Here is a 17,515-nt window from a genome sequence, read left to right as displayed (position 1 = left end):
TATGTGTGTGTGTGTGTGTACATGTGGTGAAACACCAGACCAATGTGCCAGGATCTGGACAATAAAGATATTATATCTTATCTTATCTTATAGAACTTTGTAATTCTAGAGTAGCGGCGTGCCACTGATTCTAAATGTTTACGTCTCCATCGACACAATTTGGATCACTATGGAGGTGGACTTCTCCAACCTTATTCATTAGGGGCCATTCCAGGGTTGAGTGGGGTACAGCATCCCAGTATGAAAAAAGGAAATACAGTCAGGCACGGATAACTCAAACACATTGGGGATTGACAAATATATTCACCACATCCATAATTCAGGTTAACCGATAACGAAAAGTTAAAGAGATATCAGTCATGGAAGGGCAATTTCTACGAGCTATCCATGATTTCGAGTTTTCCATGTGTCATCTGAGCCCGACTGTACTTGAAAAAACAAACTTCCCCTCCAGGAAATTGAAATCGTGTCTTTCTGCCCAGCAAATGGCCCTTGAAACACTACCAAAAGAGATTAAGATTTTTACACGTGGTCAAAATATGAAAAGAGACGCTTCACTTTTTTCTTTGCTTTTTATATATCCATTCTACATTATACAACATTAACATTCTGCCCAAAAGATCTGTAAATCAAATGCAAAACTTTTTTTAAAAATTGCAAGTCCAATGATTTATCGCATATCTCTGCTGTGACTCACCAACTCCCATGACACACACATCAGCTGGCAACGTCTCTCCATTTGCCAGCACGGCTTCCGTGACCTTGCCGTCCTCCCCGCGAAATTCCTTCACGCTCGTCTCAAAGTGAAACTTAACCCCCTTTGACTCGTGAAGCTGCGCACAATCAGGAAAACAGGAGTTAAAATATTAGATCTGCACTGGCTTAAGGAATAGACAAGTCAGTATCATCTACTAAAAATTTCCCTGATGACGAAAAAGGCACTTGCACATTCTGCTGCCGTCACATACAAAAATATGTCAAGTATAAACATCAATAGTAAAACTCTTTCTGTGTCTGCCTCTTTCACTGCATACATATATTATTTACTCATAATTCTCTCTCTTTTTGCGTCTTTTTTCTCTGTCTCTCTCTCTCTCTTCATCACTCTCTCTCTGTCTCTCTCTCTCTCTTCATGACTCTCTCTCTGTCTCTCTGTCTCTCTGTCTCTCTCATATTCTCTTCTTCAAACTCACCAATTCTCACCATAACATAATTGTTGTACAAAAGATAAAACATTTGAAATCCTCAAAACGAAATGACCTTTTGTAACATAAGTGCCAATATACAAACATTTTTCTTCAGTTAGAAATAAAAATAGAAGACTCTATGAAAATACCTATAGCACAAGAAATCAAGAGCTCCCCTCGAATTTTTGTGAAGTAGTAATGCTTTCGCTGTGACAATGTATCCGCAGTGACAATGACTTTGTAAGAAGAATATTCTCAGGGTAAAACTTTAATAAATTGATGATCATCATGGCAATGAGGACTTTGCAAGAATTCATGCTTTCATTTGATACTTGTGACATCGTGGTGAAATCAGGCGATCGTCAAAATGATAAAATCAAAGAAACAGACATTTTCAATACATTGAACAATTTTGAACATTTTTTTTTTTTAAAATTTTTTTTGGGGGGGGTCAATACCTTAAATCTTAAAGTCAATTTAAAAAACACATTTCTTGTTGGATTTTATTGAAAAATATTGATCAAAGGCAGAAAAAATGTAAATTTGTAGTTTCCATCTGATACCAGGTGATCCCAACCCCCTTCAATCGCAAATATCTCAACTTCTATTCAAGATAGATGGGTATTTTTAAAATCAAAAGCAAGACAAATGAACAAGATTTTAGAAGATGACACCAATAACTCCATACACCAAAAAATTGACCGGTGCCTGATTCCACCATTTCATGACAAATATTTATGTGACATAATCAAGGACATAACAGTAATGACAAAAACTTTATTCCCTCACTAAAGCAAGGAGACCTTCAGCACACAATAAGCTGGAGAGGCAGTCATCAGCACAGTAGCTTTATGAATAAACACTGAGGCTTAAGTCAAGAAAAACACTGATGGCTAATGAACAGTTTTTTTTAAAAGATGGACCTAGCCCTTTAAAACATAATGGGCCCCCAAGGTAACATTTAATTCTACAGCTTCCCTCCAAATGATTCCATTTTCATGTCCAAAATATATCATTATAAACAAAGACAAAATTTTTTAACGGCCCACCCACTAGACCTCATTACCACCCTCCCCCCTTGCCCCAGCCAAAGCCCTAAGAAAAATTACAGATAGAAGACTTTGCATTCCTTCTAAAGCCCTTCTACAATCTCACACAAATAATCTCATTACATTGCACTTCAAGAAAAAGTTGACAAATTCACAAAGCGATTTAAAGACATCACTAAAAAAATAATAATGAAACAACAGCGAACATTGCACCTTTCTGAACCACTGTCCGATCTGAGGGCCAAATACGTGGCCACAAGGTTCAGATGACCTCCCTATCACATTCACAGACGCAGCTTTATTCACCATAAAAGTCGCAACTTCCAGGCCTGCAGGTGAAAAGGGAAAGAAAAGTACAAGTCCAGTGAGTCACATCAGTCCAGCAATAAAAATGTCCAGACTGGACAACCCATCTCACTGATTGAAACAGCTTTGTTCTGGAGAGAAATTGCCAAGCTCAGGACGCGAGTTGGAGAGTGTGAATTAGATGAAGCCAACACTAAAATCATTGTTCATAGACAAGAAAGATGGGCAAAGTCTTCTGGTACAATTGCTGCCCTGTCCTGAAACATTTAATGTCACTCTCTGTAATGATAAAGTAAATTTTTGAAAATAAAATTTAAGATTGTTCCTTGCAGTTGAAGTAACTTGAGCATACAGCAGAGAAGCAGAAGTAACAACAGGACATGCTAATAAAAAGTCGTTTCTAAAAAATCCTTACAAACCTTGCAAAATTAAAAAAGGTGTGGCTGTTTCAGAGTGATAGAAAAATTGAAGCAAATAACCACTTGAGGCTTTTCCACAAGAAAGATATCTAAAGAAGTGAAAACATTCACAGAAAAAGAATGACTAGAGGATTGAGTCATCTTTTATATGGCATGCACATGCATGAAAACACCTTTACTACAGAAGTTCCACAGAGAACCTTGGAAGAAAAGATATACACAAGTAGGAGTGAAATATTGAAAATTGAAAATAGAAATTTCATCACTGATGCTTTTTCTTTGAAAGTTGGATAAAAACTTAGCAAGAGAAAATATGAATTCGAAAGCTCCGAGTACAACCTTTGACATAAAGTATGGACAGGATTAGGATAACCCAGACTTCAGATGTGAAGCAACAGGAATGTTAAATTCCAGGCTCTAGCAGTAGTAGCATCCATAACACAAGTGACCTATATTTACTGAACATCTAACATGTTGCAGATCCTTACTCCAGCATGAAGCTTGAAATACAGTCAGACCTGCTCCATCAGCCACCTGTATAAGACAATCACTGGCACAAAAGGCCACTTCCCATTCCCCCCCTTGCGCAATTATTACTCTTTAATGACACTGTGTAAGACAGCCACCTTTCTAAGAAAACCACTTTTCTCCCTTGATAATGGGTGGCCGCCTCTGACAACTTTGACTGTAGTTAAGTTTGACCTAGTCCCATCTGAAATCGATTCCTTGGCCTTTTTCTTAACAGCAAAGCAAAGATTTAGTCAAAGTTAAAGTAATATTAAAGGTCACACACACTTCTTTTGAATGACACTGTCCAAACTTATACGCCTGTTTTTACGCAAAAAGAAGCTTTTAATGATTTCTAAATTTGATACACTGTACCTTCTGTATTTTCTCGTCTGTCTACACTAGACTTTTACCACCAGGTCAATAAACAATATGCAATAAGAAACTTTTAAAATTACTAAATTTAGGAAAAACAAATGCAACATGTTAGACATTAGCACTTAACAGGTCACAAACAAAATTGAAAAAAGTCTTATCCTGAAATGACTACACTGCAAGATAATAAACACTTAGCTGGTCAGAAAGCAAAAGAACTCTCACACTGTCAAGATGTTTACTAATGAGTATATATGACAACAACAAAAAATTAGATGAAACTGTAGTGTAAAGCAGATTAACACAAAATGAGCAAGAACATCAAGATGTTTATTGATGAGTGTATGAGAAACTTTAAAAAATGATAAAACTAATGCGAAGCAGATTAAACAAAAGGTGCACAGCGAAAGCATTAATCTATTTGTCTTCATGATCTACATTATAAAAAAGTCATCAAAACACTTGTTTTTCAAGGGGGGTGGAGTTTTTAAAAAGCATTTTTGGGGGGGGAGGAGGGAGGGGAGGGTGTTTGTTTTGGGGGGTTTGTGGGGGGGGGGGTTCTTGCGGGAGGGGTGGCGGGTGTTTGTTTTTTGGAGATTTTTCCTGGAGGGGGGGAAGGGGGAATGGAAGGGGGTGGAGATTGTAGATCAGCCAAAGGAGGGTGGCTCTTGAGAATCCCCATTTCTATTATTTATCATATGAGGTTCAACCAAAAAGTAAGCATGATTTCTATTTACTATTATTTATTTATTGTTTCGTCATTCCAAGCGTTTGAATTTTACATGTAATAGGTATGTCTTGACCAAATCAAAATTTACTCCAAAGTAAATCAGTGGCCAACATATCTCAAAATGTCTTTCTCACTAATTATAAACTAACTGAATCCCATGATACGGGCAACAAACTGTCAAAACCCATCTCACACAACACACACGAGGCAGTTGAGAACGTATCGCCCCCACCCAGAGAGTAACCGTGTGCACAAGTGTATACTGATAAAAAGCTAACTAATGCAATGGCCGGGTAAAAGACTCTGACAAATGGCTACTTCAGAATCACAAAGTTCCATCTGCTCAGTACTTGGTTTTGAACAATTTGACGTCAAAGATTTGGAGTTTCACAACTTGTCGAGCTTTTTCAAATGAATTTTTTTTTTTTACATCTTGATAATGACTCCGAATAATCTTACAATTTTTATGGAGTAAATAGAACATTTCGTTTTTTATCTCATGTTCTAGGTAACTCAAAACGGCCAAAAATGTCAGATAGAACTTTGTAATTCTAAGGAAACGAAAAGCTAATTTCCCAAACGACATTTGTCAGAATCTTGCAATCAGTCAAAGTATTAATCTTCATGGGTGGCCGGCTCTTCTACCTTCTGCATGAATGTTCCTAGCTTCTCTCCCAGCGTCAACTGGAATGGGACTCGAACCAAATCCACTACAGACACACTCTGAGCTTTCTCAGCCAAAGATGAAGCCACTTCCATGCCTTTGATGAGAACGGGGTGGTGGAGGGAGGAGGGCGGGGAACGGTTAAACTTTATGCATGGTCGTAGGCTAAAACTCTAAATATCCATCTTTCATGGGAACAACTCTCTGTTTATACATTTATCTACTTCCGTCTCCGTCGATCTGTTTAGCTGCCATGTCTAATGTTTTATAGAGAACACTTGTCCAAGAACCTATTCATACACAAAGCCCTGTCAAATACTGCACTTGAGCGTTTTGAAAATTTAAATAACAGAATCAAAAACCCCACAAGTATTCTTAAAAAATAATACTGGACAAACATTGTATCTCCAGTATCTGCGATGAAAGAATCTCGCGGAAATTCACACCACATTTGTACTTCAACACCATTATTGATATTTCAGTCGTTGGGAACAGCAAAAGGCTGACAATTCAAACTGGGACTCTTGTACAAAACATGTAAGTTATGAGACATTGTGAGCCTATTCAAGGGCTGGGCATGACAAGATAATCAATATTTGGCAATAGATCGACCTATGAAAGGTACATGGACTAGTGACGGAAGGAGAGTTGAAACGTATACAACAGAGAAAATCCTCTATTCTTTATAAGCTGAAAAGTGCAGAATACACACTGAAAATGTTATGGCAAACGGTTAGTGTCTACATCTATTGTGATGTACTGTGTTAAGGCATTAGTCTTAGACCAAGGAAGAACAGAAGAAAGTATTATAAGTCTATATATCATGCACTTTTTTTCCAAAACTTTTGAGTATTATAAGATAAATCTCTTTAAAAACTCTCTCGGAGAGTTTGTCCTTATTGGGAAAAAATTAGGTAACATGAGATGAACATTGCAATTTAAAGCTACCTTCACCAGAAATATTTATCGATATATAAGTAAGGCGATATAGACCCCTACCATAGCCAGTGTTGTTTTGACTAAGTAAGTGTTTTAGAGCATTTGTAACACAATTAGGTCATATAAGTGCCAAAGATTAGTGGAGTTACAAGAGAGAAACAATCATGAACAAATAGGAAGAGAGAGAAGGACGATGGATGTTTGATAGGAAAGAAGGAGCAGACCACACCAGAGAACCCGCAAACCACCTACAAAGCCAGTGCGATCAGCAAAAAAATGACAGACTTTATAAGAGTCTAGTTTTAGTAATGTTTTACAGCACTTGCAACACAAATAGGTCATATAAGCGTTGGAGATTAGAGGGGTCGCAAAAGAGTAACATGCAAAGAAGAGATTGAGGAGAGATAAGGACGACAGATGCTGAAAGAAAAGAAGGAGCAAACTACATCAGACCACATGCCAACGACCCATGGAGAGAGACACAAGCTAACAAATGACACCTGCTGACATTGAACTGGCAAGACAATAACAACACCAGGATTCTACAGCCTACATAAAGTTGGGATTAAAAATAAATGGTCAAACTCTTCTGTAAACGAATAGAAATTCAACATATATATATTAAGGTAGTTATGAATTCTACATATAGTACAGATTACTAACATTCAACAGTTTATCTTAGTACTAAATAATCACTCATACTTAAAGAACACAATAATTTGATCATAAAATTGTTTTGAATAAAGTATTTTATACCTTTTGAGTTTCCTATACTGAAGAATATATTTCCAGAAAGCGAAGTACCTCACGGAAAGATCAAAGCTTTAACACAAAAAGCCAGAAAGAATGGCACAGAATGGTAAATAGACAGATGAACAAAAACACACTGTCACTGGTAGAAATTCATAATGTCGAAGAGCAGTACAATGAAAATCGGTTTCCCTCCCCACACTCATATCATACAATCACATACAAAGGTGTTAGTACAGGGTAATGAGTATCATAAAAATACATGCATGGGCTATGGTGCCAGTAGTCTTAACACCTAGGCATCTGGACTCACAACCCGAAACTACGGGGGGAAAAAATCCATGTCAAGAAAGTAACAAACACTAAAAAGAAGGAGGAGAGATAAGGACGATAGAAATTTGATAAGAAAGAAGGAGCAAACTACACCAGAGCTCCTGCCACCACCCTCTTAAAGTAAATTGAAATAACAAGAACAACAAAAACAAGCTGGGTGCCTTGTGCCTTACGAGCTGAGATATCATAAAAACTAAATCAAATTAAAATACTTCCTTTTGTACTGTACACCACGACCAGAACAGTGCTGTAAGCTCCCAAGTTTGTTTTTTCGGCACTTTTCATCAAATTCAACTCTTATTACAAAACTTACCTGAACCTATCATAAGGGATAAAACTGTATGGGACATTCACAAAAGACTTTATTAAGAGTTTTACGGCTCTTGCATCACAACTAGGTCTATACAAGTACCGAAAATTAGAGATGTTGCAAGAAAGTAACAAACACAAAAAAAGAGGAGAGATAAGGACAATAGATATTTGATGAGAAAGAAGGAGTTAACCACAACAGAGCACCTGCCAACCATACATGGTCTAACTTTTCAGCAAAAGACCATCATTAATTAACAAGAGGTACTTTCGTCTTTTCTAATAAAGTCTATTTCTAACCAGCAACGGGCAGGGTAATTTACCAATAAAGGAGGAGCCAACGATGACCACATTCTTGCCCACAGCATTCTCTGCAATGGCATTGGCATCTGCTGGGGTACGTAACATGTACACATTTCCCAGCTCAATACCAGGGATGGGTAAACGTCTGGGTCTGAAAAATACACGTACACATATATCGTTGATGTCGCAGGCAATCCACTTAAGTCTGTTTGGATACTTTTTACAACAGAGACAAAAACTGGTTTTTGTTGTGCTGTCCTTATCATGAAATATGAAAAGCAAGACAATTTTAAGTTTTGACCATAGTATTAAACTGCATTTTGGTGATGCTGAAATCAGTATCTTTGAACAAGCTTTAGAAGGGTGTGAAAACAGAAAATTATCAAAATTTGGATTCAAGTGGATTGTTTGCCACAACAACAATACTGAATAATAATTATGTGAATTTATAGAGCACCTAATCCCTAGAAAACTGTAAGCCCTGTACTGTGCATGATTATTATTCAATACAACAACAAATCAAATGACAAAAATGTTCATTGTGAGACCATACATGCGCATGCACGCACACACACATGCACACACACATGTACGCACACATATATATAATATATATGGACTCACTGTCCTCCTGTTCCCAGTACAAGTGTGTCATAGCCCAGGCTCTCTCCACTCCCCAGATTGAGTTTCTTGTCACTAGTAGACACACTTTCCACCTGGGTCAGAAAGAAATAAACAACTATGGAAGCAAACAAATCAACAGAGACTAGATTTAGAAATCAGAAAGTGGAAATGGAAGTGGCTTGGACACACCTTGAGAAAACTAAATATGGACATAACCCATCAAGCCTTGAGGTGAAAGCCACAATGTATGAGAAAGAGAGGTAGACCTAAACGTGACTGGAAAGGAGGGGGGGGGGGGGGGCGGATTTAGATTCAGACTTAAAAGAGATTGGGAACAGCAGGACAGAGGTGAAGACTACAGCCCAGGATAAAAATAGATGGAAAGCTCTTGTTGGTGGCCTATACTCCAGCACGAGAAGAGAAAAGATGATGATGAGAAGAGAACCATCCACAGATATCAAAAAATTTATATGAACATTATCATTCACAAGAAGCTGTACTGGCAAACAAAAGATCGGAGCAGGACGGCCTAGAATATGACAGATACCGGACTTCAAGTATGATGTGATCAAGAAGAAGAAGGAGACACCAAGATGGTTTACTCCTCTGTATAGCAGCTTGTCGCAGACAAAAGGCAAGAAAACTATACTTTGTCAACATAAGCCCACCTGCTGTCCCAACATGAGCTCAATCCCGTTGTTTTCGTAGAAGTCGGCTTTCCTCAGGGCTATCTCCTCCGGCTTGATGCTCATTGCCTGTACAAAGAAATAGATAGAGGTCACACAGTTGGGATCATAGCACAATAATAGACCTGACACTGAAGTCCAACACTCTAATGGACACAACAGGTTTTCTTTCAAAGACAGAATATTTATTTGGGTTGGGGGGAGGGTTTTGTTTGCTTGGGGTTTTTTTTTATAAGTGTTTTATGACACTCACAATTGCATAAGGTCATATGAGCGCATCGGGAAAAACAATAAGCATTTTTAGTTGGGTAAAAATTAATTTTGAACTTTGCCGGGGTGGTGGCCGAAGTCTACTGTTATTGATTTTAGGACCGCCAAGGGATCTTTGATGTGCTCAACTCGCACAGGGATCCTCCGAGATTTTATTGCCCTTATCTGAGAAGGCTAAATATTTGTTTCTCTATCAGTATACAATTATAATGATATAGTAAAGAGAGTTTATATAGCTGCTAAACACTTAAAGTAAGGCTGTAAGTGCTGTATAGTGCAGAATTATCATTCAACACGACTGACAAACCAAAAGACAGAAAATGTACATAGTGAGACTATTTAGCAACAGACAGATACACATGCGCACGCACACACACACACACATGCACACACGCACACACACACACACAAGTACATACTCACGCTCACACACACACACACACACACACAACAAAAACACACACACACACATACACACATACACAAGCACACACATAACCACACTCACTCACACACACACGCGCACACACACACACACACACACACACACACACACACACACACACACACACACACACTTTCTCCCGTACACCTCACCTTGCTCAGTTTAATTCTATCATAAGGGAGACAATTCTCCTGTGAGACAAGGACCACGCGACCTGTGAAGCCCTCCTGTCTGAGAGTCTCCGCACACACCAACGTCGACGGCCCTGAAGCATACAAAAAACGGTCAAGGTAAGCACAGTCCTCTAAGAACATACAATAATTACCAGTGTCAATGCTGAATTAGACCACATTTTACACTGAATTAAGACAGTTCGGGCCTTGAACTATATCCATCGAGATTGAATAGAAGTCGAGATATTTGCAATTGAAGAAGGTGGGGTAGCCTAGTTTCAGTGGTTAAATTAATGAGAAAATGGCCGCCAAAAGTTTGGTAACTTCAATAGTTTAAGACTCCTTGAAAACTAAAAATTACATGTTTTGTGCCTTTAAACAAGGTTTTTCAGTAAAGTTTATATGGAAATGTTCTCATATGAACATAAAAGGTGTTGAGACAAAAAACAAAATTTCGATAGAAATTGCCAAAGTTCATTATTTTGACGAGCACCTGATATCACAACGCTGCCTCACATATGGACACCATAAGTAAAAACAAAACAGTAAAATGTGAAATTAGAACAAGTAACATCACTCCTCCAGTCCCTCTTTATCAATGTAAGATTCAATGCAGTTCATTTACACAATAAAACGCTTAGAATAGTCTGTGTATAAAGCCATTGTTCCCAAATTATTTTTAGCTTTTACTGTTAAGTTCAGTTTATAGTTTGGCACTCTGAGAAGCATACTGACAGTTTATGGCCATTCTGTGCAGGAATTAGAGCAAGACAGACTGACAGAAACAACAGAGAAAAAGAAATGAAGTAAGACCTACCACTGGCACTCTCCAACCACTAGTTAATTCTCAGCCTTTTCCAAACTGTGACTCATTTCTAAGTAGCAAGTGGGTGGATAGTCTGGAAAACTTATCAAACAACACAAAACAAAAAAAAGCATTGTCAGAGATTCAAACCGTGGTAATTCACATCATAAACCAACATGATAAAAACAAAGCTAATCAGGCTGCCCATACAGTTTTAGAAAGTGCCTCTAAGTGACAATGCCCACCACCTACCTCCACCAACCAGCACAACTGTCTTCTTGTTGTCGGCAGCTTTTCTCACCATGGCCTTGACCCTTTTGTTGTTTTCCAGCGAGGCTGGGTCAGCGCGCACGACCACATCCTCTCCACGTACCTCCACCTGAAGCAAAGAAAGACAGAAGGAAATATTTTAACCTATTTTGAATTTAATTTGGTTTATGTAAACAGAAGCACACCTGATATGATAACAGGCATCTGGCACAAGAAAACTGCAAGACGAACAGACAGAAACAACAGAGGAAAAATAAGAAGTAAGATCTGCAAGTCGTGTCCCATAACAAACCGAGCACTGGGCTCAATTTCACACCTCTGTATGACAATCAGATATTGATCACCAGAAGGGTCAAAATTTGTCACACAAAAGGTCAGAGTTCAACACCCGATGGGTGACAGCTTCTCACCTCAAACTTTTGCAGACTGTCCAGGCCGGGGAAATCTTCAATGTCTCCAGTCTTCACGTTGAAGCAGGCCCCGTGCCAGGGACATCTCACCACACCCTTACAGTAGGCACCTGGGACAGGAGAAAACATACGTGTCACGACGTGGTGGAATCGGGCGATCGTCAATTTTTGGGCATATGGGGTTATTGGCATCATCTTAAACCCTGTTAATTTGCCTTCCTTTAAGTGAAAAAAATATTTATCTATGTTGAATAGAAGTTAACATATTTGCGATTGAAGGAGGTCAAGGTTGCCTTGTTTCAGAAGTAAAATTAGCGAGACAATGGCTGTCAAAATTTGGTAACTTCCATATCCTGAGAGTCCTTGGAAACTGACAATTTCCATTTTTTGTGCCTTTATTCAATGTTTTTCAGTAAAATCCAAGCAAAAATGTGTTGTTAAATGGACAAGAAGGTGTAGAGCCAAAAAAAGAAAATCAGAAAAAATTTGCCCATTGACCAGAAAAATGCCAATTTCTATGATTTCATTATTTTGACGCGTGCCTATTTTCACCACGATGCCTCAAATATGAGTCGCAGTTACCGGCTCTTCTATTTCATCTCATAACTTCCTTCTCATTTAAAAGAACTATGCATGTTATCTTCAAATCAAAGAAGCACAAAATATTATAGTTTTCTGATTAGAGTTACTGACAGAAAGCTGCCACAGAATAAGTCAATATATAAAATTGTGTGTAAAATCAAAAAGTGCAAAACTGTGAGAAAATGTTCTAAAAATAATTTTCAGTACTAAAAACTTGTTGTGGGAAATGTTTGAAACTGATACGATCAAAAATGATAAAAACTAGCCCTGGACAACGTACGAAACTGGTATATGTGTATATATAGAAACGCAATTAATTAATTGATCAAAGTAAACCGCACATTCAGGCAAATGAGGGCCAAACTATCAGCATGTACAGCCTTTTTTTTTAATGAAGGTGTTTTTAAGGGCCCATTGACACAATTTAGGTAATGTAGGAGGCAGGCTTCCACCCTGCCGGTTAGGACCATCCAAGCAGAAAGACAGAGATACTCTATAAAAATGTCCTCCCATGAGTATGAGAACCAAACTCAAGTCTTCTGTTTGCAATGGTGAAGTGCATAACTGTTACACAACAGATTCAGGTACTGCATTGTTTGTGCCAATAAGTCTTAATAAATATCCACAGAAAGAGAGACCACTCTCCTAAGACTTCAGACACAGAACTTGTCATACCCTTGTTGCCTACCTTTGGTCAGAGGTGCTCCGTAATGGGTACACTTGTTGCTCACAGCATAGAACTGACCACTCTCCTTGACCAGCAAAGCTTTTTTGTCCCCAATTTCTACTTCTTTCATCCTGAATAGGATTGATAGAGAAAAAAGGAAAAATTTATAAATACTAATATATCAGAGGCATCAACAATATTCTCAATCTGAACACGGTAGAGGAAAAGGATGAAAAAATTACGCAACTAAATTCATTTAGTTCAGTTTGAGTAAAGAGAACCACATAAAAGCATTAATCGCCATTTAGGGCAAGGAACAAGCATGATAGACAGACAGACCAACAGCACAAAGAGATAGAAAATAAGCACAGCCTATTTCTAGAACCATCCACCCGGCCACAGTTAGTTTTAGTTTTAGTAGAGGTTTTACGGCGCTCGCAACTGCATAAGGTCATATGAGTGCCAGATGATTCGAGGTGTTACAAGAGAGTAACAAACATAAAAAAGAAGAAAGGGAGATAAGGACGATAGATGTTTGATAGGAAAGGAGAAGCAGTTCAAAAGGAAGAGTTATTGATTATAATAAAAATCATTCACAAACAACTTCAACAAATTTCAAGAAAGTGAAATATATTCCATTTTCACATCATAGAGTGATTCATTAATTCTCGAATTTGTAGAAAAAGTACATATTTTAAAACAAGAGAATCAAAAACATCAAAACCAATCCAAAGGGCCTAACTTTAATTTTCCTTGAAGAAAAATTTCCAAAAAACCAATTCACGGTCAAGTTGGGTCAAACTGAAGACTGATTCTAGTCCGTTCTTTCAGACTCCAGCCCATTAACTAAAGGACTTTCAACATGTCAGACATTTAAGGACTCCAATGAAAGAACAAGCATAGTCTGGTCACATTGTCAATTCTGAGAAACACAACTAGAGCTCAAATCAGGACTTCTCATTCTCCAACAGGTATCACTGTGCTTTTAATTAATGCCATTATACCTTTTCAATGTACTGGGCTACTTGGAACTATGTGGCTATTTCATCTCATAAGAGATTCAGTGAGGAAAAGGATGATTAGCAAACACAAGGGGCATAACTCTAAAATATTACACAGTGTGACTATGAGCATTCTTTGACTGGCATCCTCACATTTAATCAATAAAGGACACCTTTACCAATCAAGGCACAAAAGCAAAAAACATGGTAAAATGAATCTCAGTGAATTTTTCTATTCAACTTACTCCCCATCATTGAAATCCCCGACTTTTCCCACGACCGACTCAATCATGCTTGCAGTAGGAGTAGTCTCCCCGCCACCTGAGCTGGCCTGTGTGGCAGTAGCAGAAGTGCTGACCGGTCTGTTGGCCTCGGCAGGGTTCTTGTTTTTTGAGTCGTCAGAGCCTTCAAACTTGCGGACAGTCACAACCTTCACTCCCGCATCTGTGAAAGAAAAGAAGATGTTCATTTGTCAGTTTGTTTGTTTGTTTGAGTAAAAAGAAAAACGTTCTGACAATAACACGGTCATGAAGTGCAAGGAAACAGCAAGGCTGACAGACAGAAATGGCATAGGGAAAGCAAAGAAGTAGGACGACCTACCATTGGCAACCTCCAACCCACCAGCACAACCTCCACCAATCCCACCAGCAGAAAAAGAGACAGATGAGATGAAGACAAATAAGATAGGACAAATTAAAATATATTTCGATGTTCTAAAACGAGAGCTTCCTCAAGATAAAAATGATTAAAAGGAAGAAAACAAAGACAACGTACTGTGCATACTCTTATTTCACAATTATTTTGAATAAATACATCATTATCAAAGACACCTCGGAATACAAATAAAATTGCAACCAAAAATAACCTTAGGCTATAACACTGCAAGGGACAATAAACCTATTCAATTTTGAACATTTTCCCATCATTAGCTGTGTTATTCTTCTGCATCTAAGAACGGCACATGCCTGGGGAGCCTTACTTAAATGTTGCACTAGAATGTATGATTGTACATTGTCAGGCTAAAACAGAAGTTGGGTCATAAATTTTAGTAAGTAGGTGACTTCACTGCTTCTACTGTAGGCTACCTGTCAGCCTCTACCTTGATTGAGTGTGATACCGCGCTCTAATAGACAGACTGAGAAACTAGATTTAATTTTTTTTTAATTCAAACAAAAGAAGGGGGAAAAAATACTGTTTTGAACATCATAGATATTGAACTCTTGCCTTCTGAGTACAACAGGAAAGAGCCTAACAGTAACATCATAGACGCAAGTAAAAAGCAGGACTTTAAGTATCTATAAGTTTTACAACACTTGCACTCGTTTGTTTGATTAATTTAATTAGGTCTTAAAAGCGCCAAAGAGGTGTCACTAGCGAGTAACATACAAAGAAAAGAAGCGAGAGAAAATATTAAGAATGATTGGACAAAACAAAAGGAGCAAACCACACCGGAGCACCTGCCAACCCCACACAAAGCAAGACTGGAAAATTTTGAAAAGTGCATTTTACCTCTACAGCCCAACACACGGAGACAGTTGCGGAACATGACCAGAAGCCAAAAGAGTAGCGTCGTTTTCAGAGCCCAAGGAACACAGGAAAAAGAAGCAGGAAAATCCTTGAGAGCATTCCCAGTCAGACTAACTCTCCGCTTTCTCTCATTCCCAGCAGTGATCGTTGGTGTGATTTTACAACCTCACTGTCCACTCGATAGTTATAAATTCCGCCACTTCAGTCAGCGAGGAACGGATACTCATATACATTCTAAGTTCTATGACAATGCAAGTATGAGGACTCTGATGAAGAATAATATGTTATCACATGTTGTAATATTTTGAGTCGTGCCCCTTGCATTATACTGCACATTTGACATGCATTTTATTTGTACATGTACGTGTATTTCATTATCTTTTTTTCTCACTGAACCTATCGTGCGAAAAAACAGACACAGTCCCGAGTAAACTTAAACCGAACACCGGGCTTCCAATGAAAGTCACAACGTTTTCTGCTTCGAGCTACTTACTAGGGGATTTTAAAAAAAATTGAAACAGAGAAAGTGCGACTCGGCCCGTTCTTTCACCGCGGTCCTCGCATAGGCATCCTCGTTCCACTTATAAAATAAATGCCAAAGAGTAAAAACCTGTTTCTTTCAAACAACTGACTCAGAGAAACACAAGAACTTTGGTACACTCAATTGATTATTTTTTTTTTATTATTCTTTTATCCAAGTTAACTACATGTATATTACCAAGCCAGCTCTGCTCTTCATTTCAGACCCAAATACTCCAAACCGGCTAAAAATAACTTCGGGGCAATTATCTTAAGAGCGTGGTGATTATTTTAAAATACTTAATGTCGCACGCTACAAGTAACCTAGACACAAAAAAAATTGGACACAACACCTACGGCGTCTCTTCAAGTCTTGTCCTCCTCAGGGGCTCACTTGACTTGTAAGAGTACGCCGTAGATCTATGCTGCTCTATAAACTTCAACCGCCATTTACGACAATAACTGTCTCAACACTGGTTGCTGGTGGCCCCAGGCTAATAGAGAATGGTGTTGGTTATTTAAACAATAAACGGTGATTTAAGGGGCGTGGAGACTGATCCGATGCTATCAGACCAAGCCATGCGGATGGAGGGCTTTAAAAACTCCCCCAAACAACACACTACCTTAAAAAAAAAGCACCCTTGGGGATTCGAACTAGAGTTGTCCACACAGAAGGCTACTATAAAAACCAACTGAGCTATTGGCACCAGTTGTAGCCTAAGGATCACCGTTGTGTGACATAATAAGATGAAGAAAAAAACACCCAGAAGTATCACCAGAAAACAAGACTGAGCGCCGGTAGTCATGAAACTACCGCTACAAAAAGCAACAAAAATAAAATCGTAACCGAAAACACACGCTGAAAATATAAAGGTTTTACATTTACACCCACATCAACAAAATTAGGATTATTTAGGAGGAAGGCTTTGACCTGACCTGCCAGGACAAATCCGGACTAAGAAGGATACCAGAAAGACCGAGAAACTCTATAGATATTCTTCCCACTCGTGACTCGAAATCGGATCTTCTGCGCGCGACGGCAAAGTGCCTAGACGCCATATATACCGCATAAGGCAGTAAACTGCAGTATCCCATCAGTAAAGACAAAGCGACAGAATAAGTTCCCATTATCAGAGAAAAAACATGCGTTGTGTTTGATTACGGGGCCACACGGTGACACAACACAATAACAGTCATTTAGTGCAAGGAAGACAAAAAGAAATAAACTCAGACAGATAATACAACAGACGGAAAAGAAAAGAAATACAACCTATCAACCATCCGCTCGGAGAAATAAGGCCAAATTATACCATCATATCAGTCATAAGTACCTCTTCTCTGCCGACAGACAAGCTAGCTGGTAGTGATAATGATCCATCACCAAATAAGAACTAGCTACACGAGACAATTAAGTTGTAGATGCAATGGAAAACCAGCGCACAAACAAAACCGAATAGTGTGTTTGAGTAGTAGTAGTAGTATAAGGTTTTACGGCGCTCGCAACTAGTGTGTTTGATAACGAATGCCGATTGATAAACATGAAAAAGCACAAAAAAGTTGTTCAAGGGCGAAGGTTCCCGGACAGAATTAGAGCTACGTCACGATGACTCACTTCAGTGAATCGTTTTCCATCTGACAATCTTACACGCATGCATAACTACCCCC

The 17,515-nt window shown here is 38.5% G+C and overlaps 1 protein-coding gene across 3 annotated transcripts in view; it reads right to left on the bottom strand.

The window, feature by feature from the left end:
* Positions 1 to 17,515, bottom strand: part of LOC101849043 (apoptosis-inducing factor 3) — a 35,066-nt gene that overhangs the window by 8,291 nt on the left and 9,260 nt on the right. For 2 of the 3 annotated variants that reach the window (XM_035969151.1, XM_035969153.1), the window contains 10 exons: positions 14,050 to 14,248; positions 12,825 to 12,934; positions 11,555 to 11,664; positions 11,127 to 11,253; positions 10,049 to 10,161; positions 9,164 to 9,250; positions 8,496 to 8,587; positions 7,892 to 8,022; positions 2,450 to 2,565; positions 698 to 833 (listed from right to left, as the gene is read on the bottom strand). In XM_035969151.1, coding sequence (XP_035825044.1) covers positions 698 to 833; positions 2,450 to 2,565; positions 7,892 to 8,022; positions 8,496 to 8,587; positions 9,164 to 9,250; positions 10,049 to 10,161; positions 11,127 to 11,253; positions 11,555 to 11,664; positions 12,825 to 12,934; positions 14,050 to 14,248 — 1,221 coding nt within the window. Of the gene's footprint in view, positions 1 to 697; positions 834 to 2,449; positions 2,566 to 5,218; positions 5,335 to 7,891; positions 8,023 to 8,495; positions 8,588 to 9,163; positions 9,251 to 10,048; positions 10,162 to 11,126; positions 11,254 to 11,554; positions 11,665 to 12,824; positions 12,935 to 14,049; positions 14,249 to 17,515 lie in introns of all 3 variants that reach the window. The other variant, XM_035969152.1, reaches the window with a different exon arrangement.

This window comes from Aplysia californica, unplaced genomic scaffold, assembly GCF_000002075.1.
Source record: "Aplysia californica isolate F4 #8 unplaced genomic scaffold, AplCal3.0 scaffold00121, whole genome shotgun sequence".
Classification (NCBI taxonomy): Eukaryota; Metazoa; Mollusca; class Gastropoda; order Aplysiida; family Aplysiidae; genus Aplysia; species Aplysia californica.
The sequence above is the reverse complement of the archived record's forward strand: the minus strand, read 5'-3'. Positions and strand labels throughout refer to the sequence as shown.